Source organism: Prionailurus bengalensis, chromosome C1 (assembly GCF_016509475.1).
Source record: "Prionailurus bengalensis isolate Pbe53 chromosome C1, Fcat_Pben_1.1_paternal_pri, whole genome shotgun sequence".
Lineage (NCBI taxonomy): Eukaryota > Metazoa > Chordata > Mammalia > Carnivora > Felidae > Prionailurus > Prionailurus bengalensis.
In genome coordinates, this window is record NC_057345.1 from 9,738,074 (window position 1) to 9,764,640 (window position 26,567).

General features: G+C 44.5%; 1 protein-coding gene across 5 annotated transcripts in view; it reads left to right on the top strand.

Annotated features, from left to right (window-relative positions):
* Positions 1-26,567, top strand: part of PRDM2 (PR/SET domain 2) — a 123,797-nt gene that overhangs the window by 54,458 nt on the left and 42,772 nt on the right. For 2 of the 5 annotated variants that reach the window (XM_043573798.1, XM_043573800.1), the window contains one exon: positions 22,814-22,951. The exons of 1 other annotated variant lie outside the window; for it this stretch is intronic. In XM_043573798.1, coding sequence (XP_043429733.1) covers positions 22,814-22,951 — 138 coding nt within the window. Of the gene's footprint in view, positions 1-18,803; positions 18,863-22,813; positions 22,952-26,567 lie in introns of those variants that run through there. 2 more of the 5 variants (XM_043573801.1, XM_043573799.1) reach the window with 2 other exon arrangements.

Here is a 26,567-nt window from a genome sequence, read left to right on the forward strand (position 1 = left end):
CTGGGCCTCGGCTCCTTTGCATGACAGCTGCTGTGCCTACAGCTGTGCGATGCATGTGGCGCCTTTCAGAATTCATCACATCGCTAGTGGGTCATGAGGCGTGTTCTGGGCAGTAAAAAGCCCTGCTTCCTTTACAGAGTGGCCTCTTCTCTCTGTTTTTGTCTCTCTTACTCATTCATTCATTTGTTCCTTCATTCATCTAATGTTTCTCTTCTTTTTTAAAAAAATTAAAAAAAATGTTTATTTCTGAGAGAGAGAGACACACAGGCAGACAGACAGATCAGGAGCAGGGGAGGGGCAGGTCCGGAGAGGGACACAGAATCCGAAGCAGGCTCGAGGCTCCGAGCTGTCAGCACAGAGCCCGGTGTGGGGTTCGAACTCACAAACCGTGAGATCATGACCTGAGCTGAAGTCGGACGCTTAACCGGCTGAGCCACCCAGGTGCCCTACAACTAAAGTTTCTTGAGCCCCTGCCCTGTGCCAGGCGCTCTGCTAGGTTGTATGGTGTGCACTGGTGAGCAGAAAAGAAGCAGTGGTCTGGAGTCTAGTTGGGGGAGACCAACATTAAATCTGCGAGTTGCTGATCAGCGCCTGGATGGTTGGCATGGAACAGGCCCTCAATCAATATTGGTTGATTGGCAAACAAAGACCCACACAAACTTGTAGCGAAGGAAGAGAACACAGTGTTGTGAGAATACAGTTCATATTGTCTCTGACCAGGGAGCGTGTAGGTTTGCCATGGGCCAAAGATGTGCATACATTGGGTATTTCAAACTAGAATTTTGGATTCTCAGCTTTGTTATTCAGCCTAGCTTCTTACATGTCTGAGCAGCCCGTTAGGAGATTGAGCATGAGAATTTCTTGGATGGGACAGATCAGCCTTTCCAGGTAGAGAAGAAGGGAGGGCTTTTAGTGTCAGATGTTTCAGCGATTTCGACTTGAACTGTAGGAAGATTATAATCTGTGAAGTAACCTAGAACGTATTTCCAAGGATTTACCGTCTTCTCGATTTGTGCCGTTACTGTGAGAAGAGGTGGAATTTGCGTGTTAGCAATAAATAATGACTGTTGGCAAAAGTGCTTTTAAAGTACAGAACGTAAGAGCAGGATCCGAATGTGGTGTTGCCCTGCTGTCTCTTGGCTACAGAAGATCCTTACCTGAAGTTCTTTTCCCCTAAGGAAACAATAGCGGCTCTCACAGATGGGCTTAGTGGAAGGAATGCAGAACTTGGGGCTCCGGGCTTTTGACCAGGTGTATCACTGGGGAAATCGTGTCACCTTTCTGGGGGTCCAGTTTCCATAGCTTTAAAAATGGGCGTCCTAACGCGGAGTAGTCTCTGTGCTACCTAACCTCGTGGGGTTGCCGTCAAGAACAAACGAGATCATACAGAACAGCCTGGCGCACGCCTGTCCGTTGGAGCAGTAAGTGCCACCGATGGAATGTGGCTGACAGTTCGTGTTTCTTGCGGAGGAACTACCGAGTTTGTGACTCATTTAATCAGCTGGTATTTGTGGAGGATTTCTGTAAGCCCCAAATAAGCAGCGGGCCTCTCCACTCCCATTTCCCATGGCAGAGCCTAACTGTGGCCCTTCACCCTTATTTTAGGCCTACTGCTACCCTTTTCGTGCTCACAACAGATTCGAGAGAAGGAGGTATTTCTACACTTGATCTTAGCCGAAAGGCCGAGAAGCGATGAGGAGGTATTTCTAGCAGCAAATAGTTTTGATGCCTCAGAGCTGCACAGTGAAGGAGGCAGTTTATACCAGAAGCGGCAGTGAATTGGAAGAGTATATATAGCTCCTTAAGGTTACCCGAGAGGCTTAGAAGAATGTAAATAGTCCCTGAGAATACCAACTAGTTTATAGTATTTATCTAGGTGACTCGTAGTACTCACAGAACAGTTAGATTATAATCCGTTTCAAGAGGAAATCTTTCACGTATCTCTGTAATCAGAGTCATTCAAGTAAAAAACCGTGGTACCGGGAAGAACACTTAAAGTTTTCTATAGTTGCACATATTTCGAATTCTTTCTTCTCCAAAGGTGACAAAGCCTATATACACACTTGAATGGGAGGTAAGAGAGCCACGTGCAAAGTGACTTGGTCTGAGGCCATTTAAGGAAACAAAGTGTCTGGGCAACAGGGAAGGAGAAGGGGACTGGGCTGGGCTCCCCGGGTGGTCTCTTTCCAAAGGGTGGAGGGACGAGAGTGGGGAGGATGTGCGAGAGCGGGGAGAGCGGGGAGGATGTGCGCAGGAGCCCTAGGGGACTGTCAGCAGGTCGGAGAAGTGGCGGAGGTCTGGAGGGTCTCCCTGATGTGACAGGCATTTGCCGTGTCCGACACTGCTAGGTGCCCAAGTTACAGCGGAGAACGAGAACGGCCAGGGTTTCTGCTCTCATGGAATGTATGTTCTAAAGAGCAGGGGGATGACCAGTCAACCGATGAACAGTATGAGTTTTGTCACGTTTCATGTGTATGAGACACGGTGTGACTGTAGACGGGTAGCCAGAGGTGGCCTTTCTGAGGCTTTGGCATGAATGACACAGGGTTGGGCCTGGGCAAGTTCAGCTCCAGGGAGAGGGACCAAGCTGGAGGTTCCGTCAGCAGTTGGGGAAATTTCTTGCTGGGGTCGGGGCGGGAGAGGGGAGGTGGTGGGTGCGTGGAGGGGCCACTTAGAAACCCGCACAAGTGTGGTTGTGTCATGAAACTCAGCTTGGTAAATGGACGTATTGGCCTTTGTTTCTGCCAGGCACTCACTGCACTTAGTGGCTGGATTGGTACGGAAAATTAGAGAGATGAGTAAAACATTCAGGGAGGAGCTTTTCATCCATCTTAACGTGGCTCAGTGCAGGTCAGGCTCACTAGGTGTTCCAGTCTGCGTGTGTTGGTGGGGGGGGGGGGGTCCTGGGTAGGGAGGGGAGCAGGCGGGAGGACGTGCTGCTGCTGTGTAGTGCACAGCAGCGCACGTGGGGGGGACTTCTAGGAAGGATATTGAGGAGGGAAGGAGGAAAGACCAATGCATGAGTTGGGGAAGGAAAAACTCGGGGGGACACAGGAGGTCATGGGTCGCTGCTGGGCAACAGGTAAAAGACAGATGTGGCGAGAGGCTCTGACGGAGGCATGGAGCATGCTCCCTCCTGGGCACCGGCCCATGGGGCTGCAGCCGGGAGCCCCAGGTAGTGCTGCGCTCTCTCCCTCGGGCATTCCTGCTCAGCCTCTACTTCTGTGGTGTGCACACCTTCTCCGGAGGAGGAGACCGACACTTAGCGAGGTTGGGTAACTTGTCCAAGCTCCTTGCCGGTGGCCGTCAGCGTCAGAACTTGAACCCAGGTTTTCCATGCCTTTTCTTCTACAGCATATGCTGCTTTTCGTCCAGGTCTCCATGGGGCGGGCAGCAGCAGCAGATGTGACAACACTGGTTCCGTTTAAAGTTAAAATTAAGGAATATGTGTAGTAAAAGCTGAGAGGACAAGGGTACTTCGGTGGTGTTTGCCGCCCTGGTGTCTTATAGCAGCCGATGGCTCTTTTTAATGTCTGTTTATTTTTGACGGAGAGAGAGAGCATGAGTGGGAGAGGGGCAGAGAGAGAGAGGGAGACACAGAATGGGAAGCAGGCTCCAGGCTGAGGTGTCAGCACAGAGCCCGACGTGGGTCTTGAACCCACGAACCACGAGACCCTGACCTGAGCTGAACGAAGTCGGACGCTCAACCGACTGAGCCACCCAGGCACCCCCGGATGGCTCTTTTTGAGGCTCTGGCCAAAGCTGAAGGGCAGAGGCCTGTCTGAATGATGGATGCCTGGCCGTGGTGCCTGAGGATGATGGCAGATGGGCCCTGAACCTTGTGGGCATCTGGTGGGCAGGTCCTGTGCCTAGTTCAAGGGCACTCCTTGGTAGTTCTTGTTTGCTTGTAGGGCACGGGCAGTTGGAGGTGGTGACTTTCCTGTGGAAATGTGGCCTCAGCATTAAATGCTTGCAAGCCTGGCGTGTTGAACCCAAGTGAGCAGTGTCCTGGTTGGACCCCACGATGGCTCTCACTTGTCTCTGGCTGAGTGATGCCTTTGCTGAGCGTTGGGTCCCATCTCTGATGGTTGCGTGCCAGGTTGGTCCATGTTGCTGTTCCCATGGCCTGTCTTTATTTTTTAATTTTAATTAAAAAAAGTTTCTTTTTGGGGCGCCTGGGTGGCGCAGTCGGTTAAGCGTCCGACTTCAGCCAGGTCACGATCTCGCGGTCCGTGAGTTCGAGCCCCGTGTCAGGCTCAGGGCTGATGGCTCAGAGCCTGGAGCCTGTTTCGGATTCTGTGTCTCCCTCTCTCTCTGCCCCTCCCCCGTTCATGCTCTGTCTCCCTCTGTCCCAAAAATAAATAAACGTTTTAAAAAAAAAAAAGTTTCTTTTTTAATCTTGAAGTAATCTGTACAGCCAACGTGGGACTTGAACTGAACAATCCCGAGGTCAGGAATTGCATGCTGTTCCAAGTGACCCAGCCAGGCACCCCTACGGTAGCCTCTTTTTAAAAGCTTGATACAGTTTTGGTAGTTTTTCAGTAGTTGGAGACAGGACATTTTTTTTTTTTTTTTTTTTTTTTTTTTAAATTTCTAATTCTGTTGCTACGGATTTGCTCCAAATTTAGGTAATAAATTGGTCGGTAGCTTTGTACCTTTCATGTTTGCTCTGTATAACCTTGCTCATAGGGAAATTAAGTGGATTAACTAGAATTTTTCAAAGCCTTTTGCACATTTCAACTGTAGTTCAGTGGATGAACTTGGAAAAAATCCCAATACATGCCATGATTAAAAACTGCTTCAGGGGCGCCTGGGTGGCGCAGTCGGTTAAGCGTCCGACTTCAGCCAGGTCACGATCTCGCGCTCCGTGAGTTCGAGCCCCGCGTCGGGCTCTGGGCTGATGGCTCGGAGCCTGGAGCCTGTTTCCGATTCTGTGACTCCCTCTCTCTCTGCCCCTCCCCCGTTCATGCTCTGTCTCTCTCTGTCCCAAAAATAAATAAACGTTGAAAAAAAAAAAAAAAAAACTTTAAAAAAAAAAAAAAAATAAAAACTGCTTCAAACATCATAACTGAGCATATTAGGAAATCTGCTGTGCTCCGTGTGTACTTAGGCTGTTATTCTGGGTCTCCTGTCCATATATAAATTGGAAGGTAAAATTTACCCTAATCCAGAAGATAGATTTGATTATGACTAAGTTTTCTAAAAGGAAAAAAGAAATGAGACCTTAATGCAATGAGCTCAAAGTAGTTTAGTTGATACTAAAAATTTAGTTGTAATTTGAAAGTAAAAAACAAAACAATTTCCCGTGCTTTCCCTAAATCGGAGTACTAGGTTCTTTTTCTAAATTACAGATTAATTGTTGTTTTTAAAACTCACGGAGTGCCTCCTTTCTGAACGAGGTGGTTTCGTGTTCTGGTTTACAGAGGGGCTATTGCACACATGCGCTTAGTAGAATTACAGAAGGGACTATAGTTCTATATGTGAAGTTGCCTGTGAAGAAGTGAGGAATTGGGTAAATACTCCAAGGACACCGTGATGCAGGTTAAACGTTAGTAGTTCTCCAGACAACCTTAGGCTGGAAGAAGTGTTTGCCCGTGTTGGTTTCAGATAGGCTGGCGTGCTCGCGTGGCACTCACGCTGTCTGTTCACGTTTTACATGCTGCCAACGGAGAGTTCTAAAGTTTGATCTGATTAATGTTAATAAGCTGGTTGACACAGTTTAGGGAATCTGAATGGAGAAGCAAGAGTTACTTGAAAACACTACCGTTGTTTCTCAAAGTAAAAAAGATGAATGAATACTGAAAGCAGCCGTTTCTCGTTATTGCCACTCCGATTCAAACACGGTCAGACCTTACAAGGGTTCTTGGCTGGAATTCATTCCTTCTGATGTATTTTGATTCGGACCTATCTCGTGATTTGACATTTAACCTGCGCATCCCGTCGTTAACGTGTCAAGTCGCTGCTTTCTGTTAATGGTGGGAGTGACGGCAGTGACTCCATGAGTGTGTGTCACACGTGCCTGGCCCTGTGCTTGGTGCTCCGTAGACAGCATTGCTGATGCTCCCAGTAGCGTGGCAAGGAGTGGATCCTTCTCTGTAGATGAGGGAACTGGTGCTTGGGGCCGGGGTTATGTGGTTGGCCCAAGTTCACGTGGCTCCTACAATATTTGGCTCTGTCTCGCCTAAATCCAGTGTTTATTCATAGTGTTTCTGAGTGGGACAGCTATACTGAATAAGTAGCAGTGTTTTATAAGGGTTTACTAATTAGCCAGGATGTATTTTCACTACTCACTGTAGAATTGCCCACTTTAATCCTGAATAATCAGGCAGTGTGATTAAGTGAAGCCTTTGGTATTAGAAAGCTACCTTATGGTGAGAACTAATGCCTTCAGTTATTTTTGCTTTGGGGGTTTATGGATTGAAGAGATTTATTGTGTTCCTTTGAGCACCTCAAACAAACAGCTTTTAAAAACACTAACATTACGTTTTTGTCCCTTGTTAGCTGTTGTTTGTTAAGTGTTTTTTTTTAATGGCATTTGTTGGTTTGGGCTTCAGATGAATGGGATTCATTCCATTTTTCTTAAGTTGTACATTGTTTTTGAAGTCATTTTAGAAACCACAAGAACAGAGAGAGACATTGCCTTGCCCTAGGTCCCTGTGCAGTGTGGACAGTGGGCAGGGAGGAGCTCTTTTCACTTCGTCTTATTGGTGATTTCAAGATGATGATGTGTTGTTCTGCTTCCTTCTTGCACCAGTGTGCTTTTGTGGAGAATGATGGGCTCTTAAACTGAATACAATATAATTTTTAAAAAGTTTTCTTAAGCTGAGTGTTCTGGATCATTAACATGTTTTAATTTACGTACACTCCAAAAATTAAATCTAGAAACTGATGGCAAGTGCAGTTCTGATTTGTTGTGGGGTTAAATCATGCTTATTGTTAGTTTCTTTCACTCTTACGATGTGACACTAACAAAAGAGAGGGACTTTGTTTTATTTATTTTTTTTTGTTTTGTTTTGTCAAAGTGTTTATTGGGGTGGAGGGGGTAGTAGCTTTTTTATTTATTAAGAGGAGCTCATTTGAACTGTTTGAAGCAGCACTTTGTTAAGAGACTTTGTTTGCTGTTCCCATTCTAGTGGCTTGACTCATTTAGGAGGAAAAGCATGAAAAGAAACAGCGAGAAAGGAGTTGCCCTAACCTGTCCTTGTGCACTCTTGAATTTTCCTAACGAGGGGCAGGGGTTGGTTTCTTAATTGTAATTATTCCACTGCAGAGTCTTTGGAACATGTATGCGTATGTAAGAATTTTGAAACTTCTTGAATTTGTAACAAAATGTAATACAGCCTTTTCTACCTGAACTTTTTTTTTGAAGTTTATTTTTTTTGAGAGTGAATGAGCGTGAGCAGGGAAGGGGCAGAGAGAAAGAGAGAGAATCCCAAGCGGACTCCGTGCTGCCAGCGCAAAGTCCGGTGCGGGGCTCGATTCCGTGAACTGTGAGATCATGAGCTGAACCGAAATCAAGACTCAGATGCTTAACTGACTGAGCCACTCAGGCGACCTTACCTGAAACTTTTAATAAGAGTATTTACTCTGTCCTTAAAGATTTGGTCTTTTAAAAAAAAACGTTTCTTTATTTTTGAGAGAGCGAGCTGGGGAGGGGCAGAGAGAAAGGGAGACAGAATCCCAAGCAGGCTCTGCACTGTCAGCACAGAGCCCAACTTGGGGCTTGATCTCATGAACTGTGAGATCATGACCTAAGCCAAAATCAAGAGTCGATAATTTAATTAACTGAGCCACTGGGTGCCCCAAGATTTAGTCTTTAATCCTTAACACCCCACCCCCATGCCTCAAACACACATGGTAAACTGGACAAAACCTCCGCTTTGTAATCTGTGCTTTCATTTTCCAAAGGCATTTTCCTTTCTGTTCTGTCCTTTTTTTCTCTAAGTTAGGAGGCACCTTTGTTTTAAAAGGTTAAAACTTGGCACATATATTAAGAAGGGTTATTAAACGTCTTGAAGGGTTATGGGTAAGAGACTAGAAAATTCCCAGCTTTCTGAAGCATCTGTTGTATCTATTTCCACTTCCCATTTTTTTGTAGCCACGGACCCTGAAATTTAAAAAAAATTTTTGATGGAAATTTTCATAATAAGCTGGTACATGTATAGTTATTTTAAGTATTATGTTTATATATATATATATATATATATATATTTAATGTTTATTTATTTTTGAGACAGAGAGAGACAAAGCATGAACAGGGGAAGGGCAGAGAGAGAGGGAGACACAGAATCTGAAACGGGCTCCAGGCTCTGAGCTGTCAGCACAGAGCCCGACGCAGGGCTCGAACCCACGGACCGTGAGATCATGACCTGAGCCAAAGTTGGACGCTTAACTGACTGAGCCACCCAGGCGTCCCTGTTTTAATATATTTTATTTTTTTATTTTTTATATGTTTATTTACTTTTGAGAGAGCATGCGAGCAGGGGAGGGGCAGAGAGAGAGGGGGACAGACAGAATCTTTGAATAGTTTCAGAGGTTAGAGACTTATTCTAATGATAAAATCATGATACTGTGTGTGTGTGGTATATAAAAATACCAGTTTCTAAAATAAGATTATGATATCTAAAGTCCTTGCAAATTCAATAGTTTAAAAACTTTTGCTTACAGGCTTTGATTAATTTAATCAGTGTCTGAATGGTCCAAACCTAATTTGCTAGGTTTAATAAATTAAATGTGTGACACTAGTTATGTGTAGTTGCAGAGGATTATCTTTGCTTTGGTTAAAAAGAAAACCAGTGGATGCCTACTTAGGCTAAAATGCCTCCCCCCCCCCCCCCCCCCCCCCCCGCCTTCTGTTAAAGCTGCAGTGATAGTCTTTCCCCTTGTCCTTCTAATCCTTCCTATTGCTGCAGTCTTTTGTAGGTTTCCTGAGACACCACCTGCCACAAAAATGAAGACAGACTGGTTTGTTTTGTTCACCGGTGTTTAGAACCCCAAAACCAATCGTGCAGTGTTTGAAGTGGCGATACAGTTTGGAACGGGCAACAATGCAGTTCCTGTGCCTTCTGTTATTTTTTTCCTACCGTTTGGCTTCTTAGGTTCAGATTTCATTCTCTTGCCAGTTTGAGGTGGAGAGTATGCCCTTTCTGGTTCTGTTGGCTGTATTTTTGCTTTTAACATATAAGATCTTTAGACCCTGTTCCTCTGTGCAGTCAAGCGACTGCTGGTTTTAGGCAGAACGTCTGAGGATCCCTGTGAGGGCTGAGGGCTTCTACCTCCACCCCCTGCCTCTGGTACCTTCTCTGTGAGCCTAATAATGCTGGCATTAGTGTAGACCAAAGTCTCACATTCATCTCTACCAGGTTTATGCTGCCCGGGGTTTATTCTGTGGGCAGCGTGGCGCTGGTTAGCCGCAGCTCTGATCTTTTACACACGGAACTCTCTGGAACTCTCCTCGTGTAGTTACATATTGTGGATTGTAATTTTTGTAGATTTAACAATGGGGTCAAAATTAAAGTGTCTCTCTCACTGGCATTCAAAACAAATAATAAAAGGGAGTAACTATAAATCAATCTTGGAGTTTTGAACAGGGGGCTTAAAATGCCAAATTTGTCTTTAGCAGTTTTATTAGCTGCTAAATACATTGTCACAGAAAGTCTTCCTTGCGTGTGATCATGGAGTTGATAACAAGATCAAATTTGGGTGTGAAGCTTAGTATCTATTTATAGTTTTGGGGTGCACTCTCTCGCTCTCAAAATAAATAAAATAAAACTTAAGAAAAAGAATTCAGGATTAAAAAAATGCAAATTGCGGGCACCTGGGTGGCTCAGTTGGTTAAGCAACCGGCTCTTGATTTCAGCTCAGGTCAGGATCTCATGGTTCATGGGTTTGAGCCCTGCATTGGGCTCTGCACTGACAGCTCCAAGCCTGCTTGGGATTCTTTCTCTCCCCCCTACTCTCTCTGCCCCTTCCCTGCTCACTGGTTTGCTCTCTGCCAAAATAATAAACATTAAAAAAAAAAAAAAAAGCCTTAGAAATGGAAATTGCTGTCTGTGTGTCACGGTGAATTCAATTTATGGTTGCAGTAGAGGGTAGAATATATTAAAATCAAGAAAAAATGATGCTTAATTAAAACACTTTCTGACCCTCTTCAGTTTTAGAGAGACAGGATCCTCTGAATCTCATGGGCAGTTGTCAGAAGTGCATGGAATTGGTAAACTTTGTTTTTATAGTGACTGATTGTTGTGCTATGTCCAACTTAAATTTCTGTGCTAAAGTACATGAGTGTACTGCTTGGGCTTCGTTATTGCTTCTGTATTAGATACAGCTTGATCAATACTTTGCAAACGGATAACCTGCTAAAATGAGCCTGAATCGTGTGTGTCTGTTGTGGGGAGGCGAGCAGGGAAAAATTGCTGACCCAGCTATACCTTTGAGTTCCAGAAGATGTACAGCACGTGGACTTCATTGTGGCATGCCAGAACACGGCCTTGGAATCGTGAGGCCGGCTTCATATCCTGGCTCCACCCGTTAATAGCAGTATGACTTTGGACAGGTTACTCCACATGTTTTGATCTTCACTTTACTTGTTGGTAAAATGGGGTAAGATCTGCCTTGTGGGATCACTGCGAGCATTAAGTGAGAGCCTCGTAGGAATATGCCTGCACACTGACCTTGGTCCCATCTTAATTGGTGGGCACTGGTACAATTAGCTCCGTGGTGACTCTGCCCGTGCTTGGACTTATCACGGCACTTCGAAAAATAAAGGAATAGTTCCGGTATCTTTTAACGTGGCTTATTGAAATCCATCTGTTTTGCTTCGGTGACATGAAGTGGATTAAGTCGATTGAAAACCAGGTAAGAGGTAAGATGTTATTTGGATCTGCAGCTAGGTACACACCATGGCCCTGGAGAACTCCTCATGTGCTAGAGACCCGCTTTTCTCTCCAAAGCTGTCTCGTTTTACTAGTTGCCCAAACTGGGACACCTGTGGTTGCATAGATTGGTGGATTAGATAACTCCTGGAATTTGATTTGTTGCGTTTGCCTGGGCAAAAGTAAACATGTTTGTTGCCTAAATGAAGTGTTTACTGTTTTCTTCTCGTTTTTCTGTCACCTCTCTGTGGTCGTAACCACTGGTGACTACCATACTGTTAGGACCAAATTTCATGCGGTTGACATTTTGGGTGTATTTTGGATACGTTTCCTTAAACATTAAATGATCAGACCGCCTTGAAAGTAAATGTGCGGGAGCAATTTCCGTGCTGCACATGACGGATTAGGAAATCTGTCACTTCACATCTCTCTGGATGTGCAGTCAGGAAAAAACAAAAATGTGAAAGAGTCCTTTTCTTACAAGTTACCAGTAAAACCGACAAGACCGTTTTAAGGAAACAAATGCCCCGATTTTCTCTGCGGCAATTTTATTGAATAGTCTAAGGAGTTGGGGTATTTTTCAGGGATCACACAGGTGTACCCCTCCATATGCACATTCACATAGACTCAGAACTGAACTTGGTGATGACCTAGAGGTCTCTGGGTCTCCAAGTGTATTTATGTCTCTGTGTGACCACCTGGAAAGAGGGGCCTTCACTGTTGCCTGATTTTCAAAGGGGTCTAAGGTTTCTTTCTCAAAAGATTAAGAACCACGAAGTGAGCTGGTATGTTTAGACAGTTGGTTGGAAGCAATAAAATATCAAGGTTACAGGTTAAAAAAAACCTGAAATGTACCTCCAGCTTCTGTGGGAGCAATACTGCATATTGATGGGAGCATTAGTGAGTGTTTGAAGCACTCCGTTCAACCTCCGTCCTCATCCGGACTCGCACATTTCCATAGTGATATCTGGGTGGGACCCGTGTGAATCACTGTATAGGACAAATGAACAAAACAAATGGATGAATTCGGGATTGTTAGTGGAAGCAGGATGTCATTGTCTTCCTAAGAAGGAACATGTGCTGACAATTTAGACTTGTGGGCGTGGGGTTTCTGAAATTTGTTTAGTAGAATCTCCTGTGGCTAATCCTTACAGTTGGTTCCATTGAGTCTGCGTCAGGCACTGCGCAGCATTCTTTTTATGCATTGTCAGATTTACTCCTCCTGGTGACAGTATCAGGTAGTGGTCACTAGTGTGTCCATGGTTTGTTCCTGTCTGCCTTAACCAGGAGTATTTCTCCTTAATCAAATCATGGCCCAAGGCTGTGCAATATCGTTTTAGTTTTGTGGATTTCAAGTTGTGTGAGTTTGTGCCCTTCAGGAACCTGTTTTAATCAGAGTGCCACCCCAACAGTGGGGAGGGACAGGAGAGCCCATTGCAGTGTCTTACATTAGTTGGGGTCAGACCATCTGCAGGAAAGATGTGTGACTTTGGGGGCACAGGAACCTTTTGGGAGCAGGTGAAATGTGACCGGAGTGAGAGGGAGGCCCTTTCTCCTTGCCTTGGGCACCGGCCTGGGAGGCAGCCGTTTAAAATCCTAGTCTTCTGTGAGCCCTTCCTCCCAAGCTTCTTTGTTCCCTGGGGGCGTTATTTTACCCGTGTGTTGACAAAAGATAGAAGCAGCATCAAGTCAGGATAATGTGGCCTAACCCTGGGACACCAGCCCTGAGAAGATTTTAGTGTGTCTGAAAGGCTGTCGTCTCAGGCCGCACTCCTGAGGAGGGCCCAGCTGCGCCAGGGGTCTTCGCTTTACCTGGCTGGCCGGTGATCTACATCATCCCCTCCCCTGTCTCTCTCTGCCCCTTCCCTCTCCCTCCCACCTCTCTGGCTCTCCCTCTTCCTACCTCTCTCTTCCCTTCTCCTCCCTTGTTTTTATTTTTAATGAGATTCAGATTCTCTCGAACATCTCTTCCGTTCAAAATTTGCTTCTTGTTGACATTAGGTAGAGCCTTTCTGCAAAGGGGCTTGGCTTTTCACAGAGTTGGACATAACTTCAATTTTAAGTTATACACACACATACACCCACCCACCCTATATAGCTCTTAACAAAGTGCTTTGTAGATAATAAGCACCCAGGAAAAATCCAAATACTTCTGCTTCACCATGGTTCCAGAAACCTTACAAAGTATGTCAAGGAAAAAATTCTAATCTTGCAAGAATTGAGCTAAATTTGAACAGTAGTCTGATACATGCTAGTGCATCTGAGTGCGAGATGTGTTGTCAAATAGGCTGGTTAGTGGGATTTTGTTTTTAGGTGCAGATCTTAGAAAAAAATCTTGAATTTAAATGTAATTTGTGACCATAATTTATGAGGAGGATACATTTTAGTTCCTTCTCTGCTTGTGAATCTCTAAAAGACAGCATTTTGAGTTCTCCGAGTAGGCAGATTTGTGCTAGTTGGTGCCCATGCATGAGCCTCCAGAGGTCCAGGCTCTGCTCTGATGGAGTGATGATGTGTCCGTTCACAAGCTCTGATAGAGGCACATCTGCAGGTGTGGCGGAGGCCAGAAGACAGTTGAGGTCTTGGAAAGAAGGGAATGAGATTGCTCCGCTGTAGTGATGAATAGTCTTAAGAACTATACCCGAATAAAATGTCTCATGGTAGATCTGAGTGAGGAGTAGTTTAGTGTCTCTGTAAATGGTCTTATTTTCATAACCTGTTTCTTAAACCTCTATCAAAATGTGGCATATGAATTTTGCATTTTTAGGAGAAGCAAAATAAAAGCCAGGAAACCATACTCTCATGATTATCATGGCTGACTGCCAAAACATTGACCCTTCGCTTACGCCTGGGAGGCACTCAACACGATTATTTAAATTAGCTTTTTGGTTTACATAAAGATGGGTGTCATAACCATGAAGATGGGTATCATAACCGAGTGCAGTGAAACAAGAAAAAGAATACAAGGTATGTGGCTGCTCAAAAGGAGGAGGGAAATTAAATTTTTGTTTGAAGCGATGTGATGCACAGGGAAAAGAGTTGAAGACCCACCAGAAGGTTAGCAGTGGCAGTTTGAATGCTTACGCAGTGTCGTCCGTTGAATGATGTCTCTTGTGACTACACTCCCTTTAAATGTGCGTCTGTTGTGGATTTGGTGTTTCTGGAGCTACTGCTTGTTTTCTGGACACTTAACAGCAGGTGTACAGGTAGGAGATAGAGAACAGAGGAGCACTTCAGTACTTTCTGCCGTGTAGACAGAGTGGACAGTTGAGACCTTTTCGAAATTGTATGGGTATAAATGGCATATATTAATCTCAATCCATAGTGGCCATTTTTCAGTTGCCTCGTTAATTTTGCCTTTGTTAGTCATTTCTTTCAAAAATAATGTATTCATTTGTTTTTTGCATAATAGAACCAAATGTTCATCTAGAAAAGTTAGAAAATATGAACACATAAACAGGTCTCCTACCTTCACCAATAGTCTCATTGCTGGGAGCCACCTGCCAGCATCCTAATCTTCTTGGTTTACATCTGTGGATACATTGTAGCCTGATTTGATTAATTAGTGCTGTGGCTTGATCATTGTTCCTGTAAACATTTCTGTAAACAAATCTAGAGAATGATCTGAAGTGTGGTAATTGTGTCTTCTTTCAGATTTATATCTAGATTTTATTTCCTGAAAGTATTTTTAATCTAAATTGCGCAGTTAATTCATCCGGATATAGAATTGTAAAATTTATCATAAATGACTTTCCTTTTAGCTGAGGATAACCAGTTCTTGAGGGTGTGGCTGTGCACTCTGTTTTACCAGTTGCCAGGCTCATGTCGTCACCACCTCCCTACCTAGTTCCCAGTCCTGTTTGTGTGGCCTCCGGGGACTGACACTTGAATTTAAGGTTTTTACTTTGTAGTTGCCCATTCACTTTTTATATGCAAGGTTTTCAGACTTTAGATACATTTTTTCCCTGTAAAATAAAAGCTACTGAAGATCCTTGAGAAGAACCCTAGAAATTAAAATAATTATAAAGAAGAACAGGCTGGCAGCTTGTTTAAGTTTCAGGGGTATTTGGTTAGTCTCTAGACTCATTTTATTCATGCCACAAGACTTTGAGGTTCCGAACAGTATAAGGAAATTTAATGCTTTCTTAATTTGAATTTATTAAAGTTTATTTGGGGAGCCTCTTCTGGTATTTGGATTTATCCAGTCAAAGCCACTAAAAGCCTTTTTTAGAGAAATTCAAAGCTCCCTTCAGATGTGATCCTTGCTGCTACTGCCGTCAGCCTGGCACTTGGAAGAGTTGCTGGCTGGACCCTCCACAGGGGCAGAGGCTGTGCACCGCCCCCCCGGCGCGACACAAGCATCCCAGGAATTTACACCGGGATCTGCAGCACTGAAAAATCCAGAACTTTTCCATTGTTTCTGTTGGAAGCAAAGCCTAGAGCCCTGTTTTAATACTATGAGCAATTTAAAACCAGAGAGGTTTTATTTTCGTAATTTGCCTCTGGGATTACAGACAGCTCTTGAAGAGCTTAACTCCAGGAAAAGGTTGAAATTGTGCCCGAGCTGCTTAACAGAATTTTTTTTAGTGTCAGGTACATTTCAAGTTACTTTAAAAATGAAAGAAATGTATAGAAAATGGAGAGCATATTTCATAAAAACCAGTTGCTGCACAGCATCTTGCCACTTCAGAGCGTTCTGCCCAAAACACCGTGGGGCAGCAGGGCTAGGCCCCCAGTAGCTCGGTTTCCCCCGGAGACCCCCTTGGGCAGCTGTAACGTCCACCCTGACCATCTGATGGACACACCCCGACCCGTGTGCAGCTTGGCCGACCTTTGCGGGTGCCTTTCTGGCTGTGGTCTTGGAGGCCCTGCTCTCACTTTGGTCCTGCTGTCCAGCTTCCCCGTTGCCCAGATTGTGACTTCCGTGGACGTCCAGGTTACTGAGTCATTCGTTATCTTCTTGTTTTCTTTTTTAAGCATATGTTACAGTGGTCTAAACAGACTGCTGATTCCTTGTGGAAGACGGACTGTCATATGTGTTTCTGGCTTGTGTCCTCTGTACCCATCACACCAACTGTAGAAGGTTAACCACCCCCAGATGGAAAACAAGGGCTGGGGGTCTGACTCCCTGCCTCCCGTTACCAGCTCACATAGCACGTTTCGGCCATTCTTTCAGCCCATGACTTGGCTGTTACCTTTGATGCACCGTCCTCACTGCGTGGTCTGTTAGAGTTCGTGAGTGTGTGTGTGTGTGTGTGTGTTTCTTTTGATCCTATAAAGAAGTCATTTAACATTAAATTTATGCCTTTTAAATAAAAAAAAAAAAATGTTTTAAGTAGGCTCCACGACCAGCGTGGGACTGAACTCAGGACCCTGAGATCAAGAGTCGCATGCCCTACTGCCTGAGGCAGCCGGGCGCCCCTGAACTTTATGCTTTTTTCCAAGCAAGTGTTTTACCTTGCCCGTGAACTCTGATTTACCTCTACAGCAGGTGTTCTGAGAGTTGCTGTCAGTGCCAGGCCAGCCTGCTGCCATGGAAGCCACACCCTTGCCTTTCAAAAATTTGAAAAGCTGTATCCTGACTTTATATTTTATGATAAAGTTCTCAATGTAGCTTGCAATGAACATGGCACTATTATCTTTCTTTTTATTTTATTATTTTATTTTAGAGCATGAACAGGGGAGGGGGCAGAGGGAGGGAGGGAGAGAGAAAGAGGGAGGGAGAGAGAGAGAGAGACAGACTGTCTTAAGCAGGCTCCACACTTAGTGTGGAGCCCGATGTGGGGCTCGATCCCACGACCCTGGGACCATGACCTGAGCTGAAATCAAGAGTTGGACGCTCAACTGAGCCACCCAGGTGCACCATTATCTTTCTTAGGGTGAAAAAATTAGGACCCAGAAAGTATTACTCATAGTAAGGCTTCTGGAACACAGGAGACAGATTAGTGAATTGGGTGGGAATAAAAATCCCAGTTTTGCTGCCAACTTGCTCTGAGATTTTAGGCAATTCATACAATGAGATAAAGCTTTGAGAAGCATTTTTGTGGAGTTTGGGGAGCAGACTAAGATCACCTTTAAAGGCTCCTTCTGTGTCAAATCTTAGGGTTCTTCTTCCTTACCTTTTAACATAGCCATTATTTCTGTTATTCCATGTCTGTTCTGTTCTCTAAGATCTGTACCCTCGGCTCAGCTGAATACTTTGTTGAAGCCTTTCTCCAGCCTTGTACGAAAGCCCCCGATCTTCAGATTTCCTGTAAGGGACCCACTTGTCTGAGGGCAGGAAGAAGAGGAAGATTCTGCAAAAAAAGTGGTCACAAAAGGAGATCGTAAATGGTGGTGTCATAAGGCTGGGGAGAGGAATCTAAAGAATGTAAGGCCCACGAAACTGTCAGACACAAAAGGGGGAACTTGAGGCAAATGACGCCTAAAGAGATTTCGGGTTTTGTAATTATGAGATCAGGGGGAACCGTGGAGAGTGGATCTTCAGTGGAGGAGAGAGGACGAAGGCTCATTTGCTGAGATGAAGGGCTGAGCGAGAGGTGAGGCACCAGAGAGAGGCAGGACGGGCACAGCCCGTCCTTTGGGGAGTCCTTCGGGGAGTCCGTGGTGGCTCCAGTTCGGGGCAGCTCATGTTCTCCATGACCTTTCATGCTAAGAGCTCAGAGACGGGGCCTCGCCTGGTACGGAATCAGCTGTGTATCTGAGTAAGGTGGTGAGCTCCCTCAACAGAGATCAGATAGACCGGCTTCTGTGCGCCAGTACTGAATCTGATTTTATACGTAGGAGTTGGGTAGCTCCCAGTGAGGAGGCAGCACATGTAGAGTTACATATGGCTCTAAATTTAATTCACTTAAATCACGAAATTCGTGAGCCTTCACTGTTGTGATGAATTTTTAATGTAACCTGAGCATGCCTTCTAGAATTTTGTGTTTTCTCTGATGCCTGCACATTTTTAAGTGAAACATTATTCTCTAGATTTTTCTAGTGTTTGACCAGTTTTATTAGACTAGTAGAACACAGTCCAGACCTAGGTTAAATTATTTATGTGATGCCTTAGGCAATTCTGGTTTTGCAACTTGCATCCAGGCATCAGAGGTATAATGCTAGACATTATCTTTAAAGAGTAGTCATTATGACTGTTGGTTTTCTCTCTACGGTAGCTATTTCACTAGAAAACCCAGTTCTGTTACGGTGAATCATACTTGCTTAGATTGAGCTTCTGGGCTGTTGACTTATAAGTGTTTCTGGCCTAAGATGCAATTGAGATGGGGAAAATAATCTGCATTCCAATTTGATTGCTGTTCCTTTCCCATAAATGCGGTTAATGTCTCTACCACTTTTTTCTTTCATTTGCCCTTGAAACCAGGTGAGACAACGCATAGAAAGAGTGCTTTCTAAAGAATATGGTATTGATTGTGCCATTACAGGTCTTAAGAAATAACACTTTTCGTAGTAGAAGGAACACTTTTAGCGTCGTCATCCTCAGGTTTTAATTCTGGCTCTAGAGCTGATTTAGTTACATGACCTTGGGCACATGACTTCACGGCTCTGGTCCTTGGGTAACTGTAAGATGAGCGGCATGATTGGGACTTCGGGGTCTCTGGCAGAATGGTGCCGTCAGCGGTAAGAGCATCTGTTTTGCGACACGGGCATGGCAGAGGCATAAGAGTAAGTATGCCGAGTGAGCCCTCCTGTCAGCAGCTGAGATCACAGTTAAAGATTCATTTATTTTTTATTTTGTGTGTGCGTGAGAACTTTGATTCGGTAGGTAACTGCTCATTTCCTTCTGTTTCATTTAGTTTTCTTCATAACTTTGTGTGCATTTCTTTTCCTTATATACATAAAGTTTGTCCTGTCCTTCATTATGTTCTTCGTTGTCGTTTCCATTTCACTTTCCTTGTGTTTCATTCCTGTATCTTTCTTGTTTAGACCAAGTGGAGCACGCAGCTGGCAGTAGCTTCTATGTAGGACCCTTCAGGAACCCGATGGTAAGTGCACATGTGTGCTTACCAGGCTCCCAGCGGGCTCTGCCGGACCAGTGCTAGAGGCACGTCCCGCCTCCCAGACACTAACGAGCCCCCGCTCCCCTTTGTAAGAGTCATTACAGGTTGTTTTTGGTTATAGGCTTGTTTTTGTTTTTAAATTTGATTACAAATAGAACAGAAACCAAGTATGGGGGGGGGATTGCTTATCTAACGAAATGTAGAAGGTCCCACCACCTGTTCCTCTGTTCCCATTGCAGTATTTGGCTTTGTGAGTGACACCAAGCATAGCTAAGTGTGAGTCGGGACACCTGGGTCCTACTTTCTGTTCTCTCGTGGACTGATTAGTCCCCCGTGGGCCCTGGCTTTCACTTTCTCTCAAAATGGCAGGTAGGACAGGTGGTTTCGATACAGTCTCTTCCATCTCCAGTCTACAATCCTAATGGGAAGTAACTTGGGTGTTAGATGGTTCCGATTAAGATCGTGAGAATCATTTCATGTGTCAGGTAATATCAGTGTCATGAGTCATCTCTTAGATTCATGATAGACTCATGTCCCTGAAAAACTAAGTGTCAGCATTCACTGAAGTCGCTTTGGAGGGAAGTTCAATTGTCCCGTACTTTGCTTTTTGCAATTCTTCAGATACTTTTAAAATTCTTAACTGTATAGACTGCAGAGCCCCCGTTGTGTCTTTAGTGGCCTGTATTGGTTCAGCCCAGTGGTTCTTCACCTGGGGAGACCTCCCCAGACATTTGGCCATGCCTGGGGATCTGCCTGTCAACAGTTAAAAGTGGAGGTGCTGCTGGCGTCTAGTGAGTGGATGCTGCTCAACGTCCTTCCTTCAGTGCATCACACAGCCCCACGACCGAGACGATCATTCGCGGGACACCCAGGCAGCCTGTGGCCATCTGAATAGGATGCAGATGTCCCTACTTCAAATGGTTTCTCTTCACGGGGGATCAAGGGCTTCCTGGTCTTGTTTTTTGTTTTTTTTTTTTTTAATTTTTTTTTTTTCTTTCAAAGTTTATTTATTTTTGGGACAGAGAGAGACAGAGCATGAACGGGGGAGGGGCAGAGAGAGAGGGAGACACAGAATCGGAAACAGGCTCCAGGCTCTGAGCCATCAGCCCAGAGCCTGACGCGGGGCTCGAACTTGCAGACCGCGAGATTGTGACCTGGCTGAAGTTGGACGCTCGACCGACTGCGCCACCCAGGCGCCCCATCTGGTCTTGTTTTTTAAAGAGGGTGCCTGGAAGTGGGGGGAGGGGGGTGGGGCACTTCTCACTAATTAGGTTTGGAGAGTCCAGAAGTAGACCTTGACGTTCAGTATCAGCTAGATGTTTTCCTATTCTTTTAGGCAGGGAATAAAACTTAAAAGAGTACTTTTACGTAGCAGGCAGTTACGTGATTTCAGTGTGAATGTGTATTAGTGAATGCTGTTATTAAAGTTGTGCTGTTTTATTGTAAGTTATATCTAGAAACTTCACTTATTTAATACTGTTTACATATAGGCCAGTTTTTTGTATGACCTGCTAACCAGCTTTGTATAGCATTTGAGACGTTGCAGAAAAACTTTGAATTGCTTCTGTCAGGGATTGTATTACAACAGATTGACATCTGTTTTTCTATTAAATTTCACGGTGTGACTTTTTAAGAAATATGTATGCATAACAGGCACAGTTTACACTATACCTCCATTTTTACTTATTTCAAAAGCCCATACCTATTCAAAGTAGAAAGTTAGAGGTAAGAAAGGGTCATTTCTTGGGCTGTTTGGGGTACATGAGGTGGTACTGATGATGTCTTACAACAACTTTGTGGTTTTGGTCCAGGGAAAAACTTTACTGAATAAAACTTCAGAATTAAGCATCCTAGGGCACCAGGAGTCCTTTACGTGGTTCTCAGCAGACATGAACTGCAGCATTGGGGCAATTATGTTAGCAGCCAGTGATCATTTATATTTGTATTGTTTGCTACTGGTAATCTGATCTGCACTGGGTATCACACACAGGGAAGGGCATAGGTCATCGTGAGGATAAGAAAACTAGCTGAAAGTAGATAGAACCCAAACTTCCTAAAGCACAGCTGGATTCCTCAAGAACCTTGTCATCACAGATTTAAGCTCAGTGCTGTTAAGGTGGCAAAAGGAGAAAGAATTGAAAGAGGAGGTTACCTCTTGTAGTGTGAAAAGGTGTTTTCATGTCCTTGCCCTTTCCAGGGGATTGGTTTATAATCTTTCCGCCTGCAGGCTCTTGGCTTCTGTTGCCACCAGAGTGTGGTTCCGGTAAAGTGCTTGCTTGTGTCCCGAGGTCCATTTTAGATGCCTTTGGAAATGAGGGATGGACATGTTAGCAGGAATTTATTTGGGCAAACTCTTTAACATAGTTGCAGAATGCATCATTTTTTTTTTTTAATGGGCTTAAAGAATTAGGGATTTAAAATGGTATTTAAACATTTTTTTATGTCTGTTTTTGAGAGAGAGAGAGAGACAGACAGACAGACAGACAGACAGACAGACAGACATAGAATCTGAAGCCGGCTCCAGCACAGAGTCGCTGCAGGGCTGGAACTCAGGAACCGCGAGATCATGACCTGAGCAGAAGTCGGGCGTTTAACCTTGACTCATTTAGCCACCTATGCGCCCCTAAAATAGTACTTTAGAGTTTGCTTTTTAAGACTGACAAATTAAATGGCTGATTATGAAGTATTTTGTACTTTTTTCCTCTTTGTTTCATCTCTTAAATATCTGTCAGAATCTAGTGGTGCTTTTTGAGGATTCCTATGTGCTTGTTGCTATCATCGATGCTTCCATTTTTACGTTCTGAACTGTTCAGTGTTATTTGTGCATCTCACCTCATTTTTATCTGCTGTCTATATTTTAGTTAACTGGGCTTCTCTGTAGTGATGTGCTGTTACGGAGAACACCGTTTTCCAGGAGCAGTGAGCGAGTGCGTTCTGGTTTGCCATTTTAGTAATTCAGAGATGGAGGTGGCGGGAAGCTTGTTTTGCGAGAGGAAAGGACAGGTCTGCCAGGCCCAGCGGGAGAGTGCTGCTGAAGGAGAAGGAGGGGTTTGGGGAAGACGAAGATGAGCCTGTTCTGACTCTGAAAACTGCAAACCCAAGAGCTACCAGGAAAAAGAACCTTAGAGTTGAAAAAATAGAAACACAGGGCCACAAATTCTGGCCAAATCCCACAGAGACGGAGCTTCCAGACCTTCGGCATTCGTACTTTTCTAGAGAAGGGCTTGTCCCTGTGACTGTCTAGTGACCTGAGCTCGTTCCAGCTTGTCCGAACTGTGTTGCCTTTTAATCTTCCCTTCTGAACTGTGCTGTCGGTTGGAATGCAGTGGGTGTTTCCTGAATTCCATTTTTGCAGTTGTTAATGAAATCCTGAATCGTACTGAACTTGGAGTCGGGTCCCTGGGGACCCTCAGAATTCCTGCTGTCCTGACAGTGAATTCTTCATAATTCCTCTGCATGTGATATCTGAGCTGTTGCACACACGGATCCTTTGTAGTCCAACAGAGTCTGCTTCTCTTGCTTCACTTTCACAGTTATGGACAAGCTTATCTCAACTAAAAGGGACCCAAGTTATACCATATTGTCTTCCCCTAAAGGGCTTCTTGCACCTAATCAGACTTCTGCCAGTCCCTGTTATTTGTGTGGTACTGAAACTCAGTGTTAGTATCCAGTTTTCCTCTGACGTCAATATTGTTACGTTTTCTCGAACAGATGATTTAATAGTTTGAGGAGTCTCAAAAATACAGGGTTTTGGGTTTCTTTTTCTTCTCTGACATGATTTACACGTATTCATATTCGTCATCTGTTCATTTCTTTAGAAATCCGATGTGATAATTGTCCAGGAGTATACAGTTTGCTGTCATTGGATTAGTAATTGTCTTTTTCAAGAATTCAGGGTAATAGTGAGTAAGTAAACAAATAAATATTGTGTTTTAGGGAAGAAAAAATCCCAGGAAAGTAAGAACAAAGCAAACAAAGCTGAAGACACACCCCTGAAGACAAGCGAGCCAGATTCTGCTTCTGCAAATATGAGAGATTCTGCGGAAGGTAAGCTTCGAAGTTGGACTTGTTCGGGTATGTATCACCAGTTACTGTAAATCACAGATACTGTAAATCTCCTTGGAATGCCCTTCTGAGAATCCCCCAAGAACTGTAAAGGGTTAACAGCGAAAAGCCTGCCTGTATTAATTAATTTTTTATTTTTATTTTTTAGCCGTATTTATTGAGGGGGAGGAGTGGGGCGTGAGCCAGGGAGGGGCAGAGATAGAGAGGGAGAGATAATCCCAAGCAGGCTCGGTGCTGTCAGTGCAGAGCCTGATGCAGGGCTTGCTCTCCGGACCCTGAGGTTATGACCTGAAATCAGGAGTCCGATGCTTAACCCACTGAACCGCCCAGGTGCCCCAAGGCTGCCTGAATTTAATAACGGTTAACTGAGCCTCCACATCCCACCTTCCCTTAAAAGTATTTTTAAAGACCTACTTTGTTAAAAATAAAATTATTCCCTGGTTAAAATAAAATGAAATGTACTATATGATCACATTTATAAATAATTTATGAAGCTCAAAACCATCAAAACAAATCTCTGGTGATAGAATCAGACTGGTAGCGATGCCAGAAGGCTTCTGGGACGGTGGTGCTAGTCCACCCCTGAGCTGTGGGGTGAGCTGTGGACTGTGGGCATCAGTATTGACTTTGTAAACCTTTTATTTAGCTAAATGCTTCTGATTTACACACTTAAATCGTTTGTTTTGCGCTTCAGTTAAGAGTTTACTTGAAATACCAAACACCTTTGATTTTATACATCAGCATGAAAAGTGTGCAGAGTGAAAAAAAGCGTTCTTGTTTTTTGTTAGAAATTAACTTCCTAGTTTATTCTTTGTGTTTCTCCACCCAAAATTTTCTTTTTTATCATCCCCTCTGAGGATTAACATTCTAGGCCCTCCATGATGGAAGAATTCAGAGAGAGGCAAGGATTGAAAGTCAATCAGAAAGGCTGGTGGCTCTGTGCTCTTGGCAGTTGAGCAGCCATATTAAGACTGTTGATGATAGAAATGAGGGAGGTGTGTCTTCTGATCTGGTACGTGGCAGATACATGCTTGCTAAGAATTGCTCATAGTGACCCAAACAGGCAAATTTCAGTAGAGCCTTGTGACTCTTTCGAGAACATTCATAGGTACCCGCCTGGGTAGACACTCAGTTAGTTAAGCGTCTGACTCTTGGTTTTGGCTCAGGTCACGATCTCATGGTTCACAGGATCGAGCCCCTGCATCGGGCTCTGTGCTGCTGGTGCAGAACCTGCTTGGGATTCTCGGTCTCTTGTCTCTCTGTCACTCACTCACTCACTCTCTCTCCCCCTCCCCTGCTTGCACAATCTGTTTTTCTCTCAAATAAATAAAAAAAATTTGTAGAGAAAAAAACGCAACAAAATATTTTGGATGCCTTTTAAACCACTTTATTAGCACTGTTGGAGGTGATGGCATTCATAAAAGATTATAATTTCCTGTGGCATTTTATGAAGCAAGAACAGATAGGTTGACTAAGTTCTACATGCTGATAGCAGATTTGCTAAGTAAGTCTTTTGTTTGAACACTAAAGAATGTCACTGCCTTTAGTGGCAGAATTAAAAAAGAAAATCTGACTGCCCTCTCTCCTTCAGTACTTGGAGACAGGTCTTTATTCCTCATATAACACTAGGTCCTATGAAGAAAAGTACTTAATATTTACCTGTTTGTGGAATAGCTGGTCAGAGTGCAATTGGTTCCTTAATAGGGTAAAGCCTCTCCTGAATGTTCTGCATTGTCCCCAGCAAGTGGTCTGTGTACTGAGCAAACAGTCCAGACTCTTCCTTGTGTTTCCCAAACCTTCCTTTATTTTTAAAACTCAGCAGACCTCATCGAGTGCGTGGACACACGTTGGTGTGGGCCTTACTAGTTAATAAATAGGGCTCTGCATGTTTTGCTTCTTATTACTTTAGATAGTTGTAAGTCTGGAATTGTTTACCAGTCACAGGGAAAGAATCCTTCCCCCCCCCCCCAATAAAAGAAGCCACAGATTTTGACTTAAAATGAACCCTAAAATTTCTAAGCCTTAGAGATGTTATTTTCATTTTCTGTTGTTATATTTGACATTTTTAGCAGTGTGCTGTTGAAAATGTATTTGGAAAGGGTGTTAGTTCCTACCAACATAAAATGACTGGTGTGTCCCAGTATGTGGAGAACTTGGGGGATTGATGGGAGTTTGTCTTGGGGGAGAGAAGGCTGGTCTGTGGGGAGACAGGCAGTAAATGTAGTGGTGGACGGATGGGTGAGGGTAAGACTGACGTTCCTAGGGCAACGCCGGGGTGGGGGGTGGGGGGACTAGGACTGAGCAGGTGAGCTTGTGCGAACACCTTGTGTTCACAGAGCTGGAAACACTTGGCCTTTTTAGCTCCCCTCCCCCACATCCTGGTGGTCACCAGGTCTTTTGACAGGCCTCTTGTCCACAGCCTGGCCACTCTCCTGTGTCCGCTGTTTCCTTTCATTCCCATCCTTGTTTCAGGCCCCGTCCTCTCCCTTCGAATGTCCCTGCCTTAGGATCAGTCTCCTGCCTCCAATCTCGTTATCCACACTGTAGCCACATCTCCAAATGGCCCTCTCCTGCTTTAACATACCTTTAATGGGGGCGCCTGGGTGGCTCAGTCGGTTAAGCATGTGACTTTTGTTTTGGCTCAGGTCATGATCTCATGGTTAGTGAGTTTGAGCCTCGCATCGGGCTGTGCACTGACAGTGTGGAGCCTGCTTGGGATTTTCTCTCTCCCTCTCTCTGCCCCTTCCCTGCTGGCGCGGTCTCTGTCTCTCTCAAAATGAATAAATAAACTTAAAACAAAATACCTTAGTGGATCCCCCTCCCCCACTGCCCCAGGTAAGTCCAAACTAATTTACGGTGTGCTACAAGTTTTGATTTCCTCCTGCTTGCTTCTCCTCTTCTGTCCTTGACCTTCAGGCAGTCTGTACTTTCTCTCAGTAGCCTTCCCTGATTAACCAAGCCATTCTTAGATGCTGCTCCTGTTATGCTTCTGGAGCAACCTGTACCTCCACAAAGCGTGAGCGTTCGTTGATGGCAGTATTGTTTCCTGCTTGCTTGTACGTAGTGCCTGTTAAAGTGAAACCCTGTAAGAATAAGGGCCTTGACAGTCTTACCTGCTGTTGGCATACAGTAAATTTTGCCCAGTGAATGAACAGCCAGAATTCAGAGTAGCTCTGCCTCCTTTACAGAGCCTTTTCTTAACTCTTGTTGAACTTTCTTAAAAGGGGCCTAATTTAGCAAGGGCTCAGGGGGTACTGTAGAGAAAGCAGCATCGGGGACCACCCCCATCAGCATTCAATGGGCTTATAACAGTGCCCATCTGAGAGTCCCTTGCTATCCCTGTGATTCCTTCCAGCCATTGCCCCATTTCTCAGCTTTCCTTTATTAGCTACACTTGAAAGAGTTGTTTATAGTCTCCCTGTCTTCCCACTCCATCCATCATCTTAGGAACTCCGTTAGCCGTTTGTCCCCACAGTTCCCCAAAACTGTTGTCCATGATCAGCACACCAGTTACCTTGGTATATTGGATGTTGAATTCTCTGTCCTCTTTTTAGCCAACGCAACTCTCACTTATGGACACAGCTGATTGCTCCCTCCTGGAAACTTTCTTTACTCTTCTTCGCTC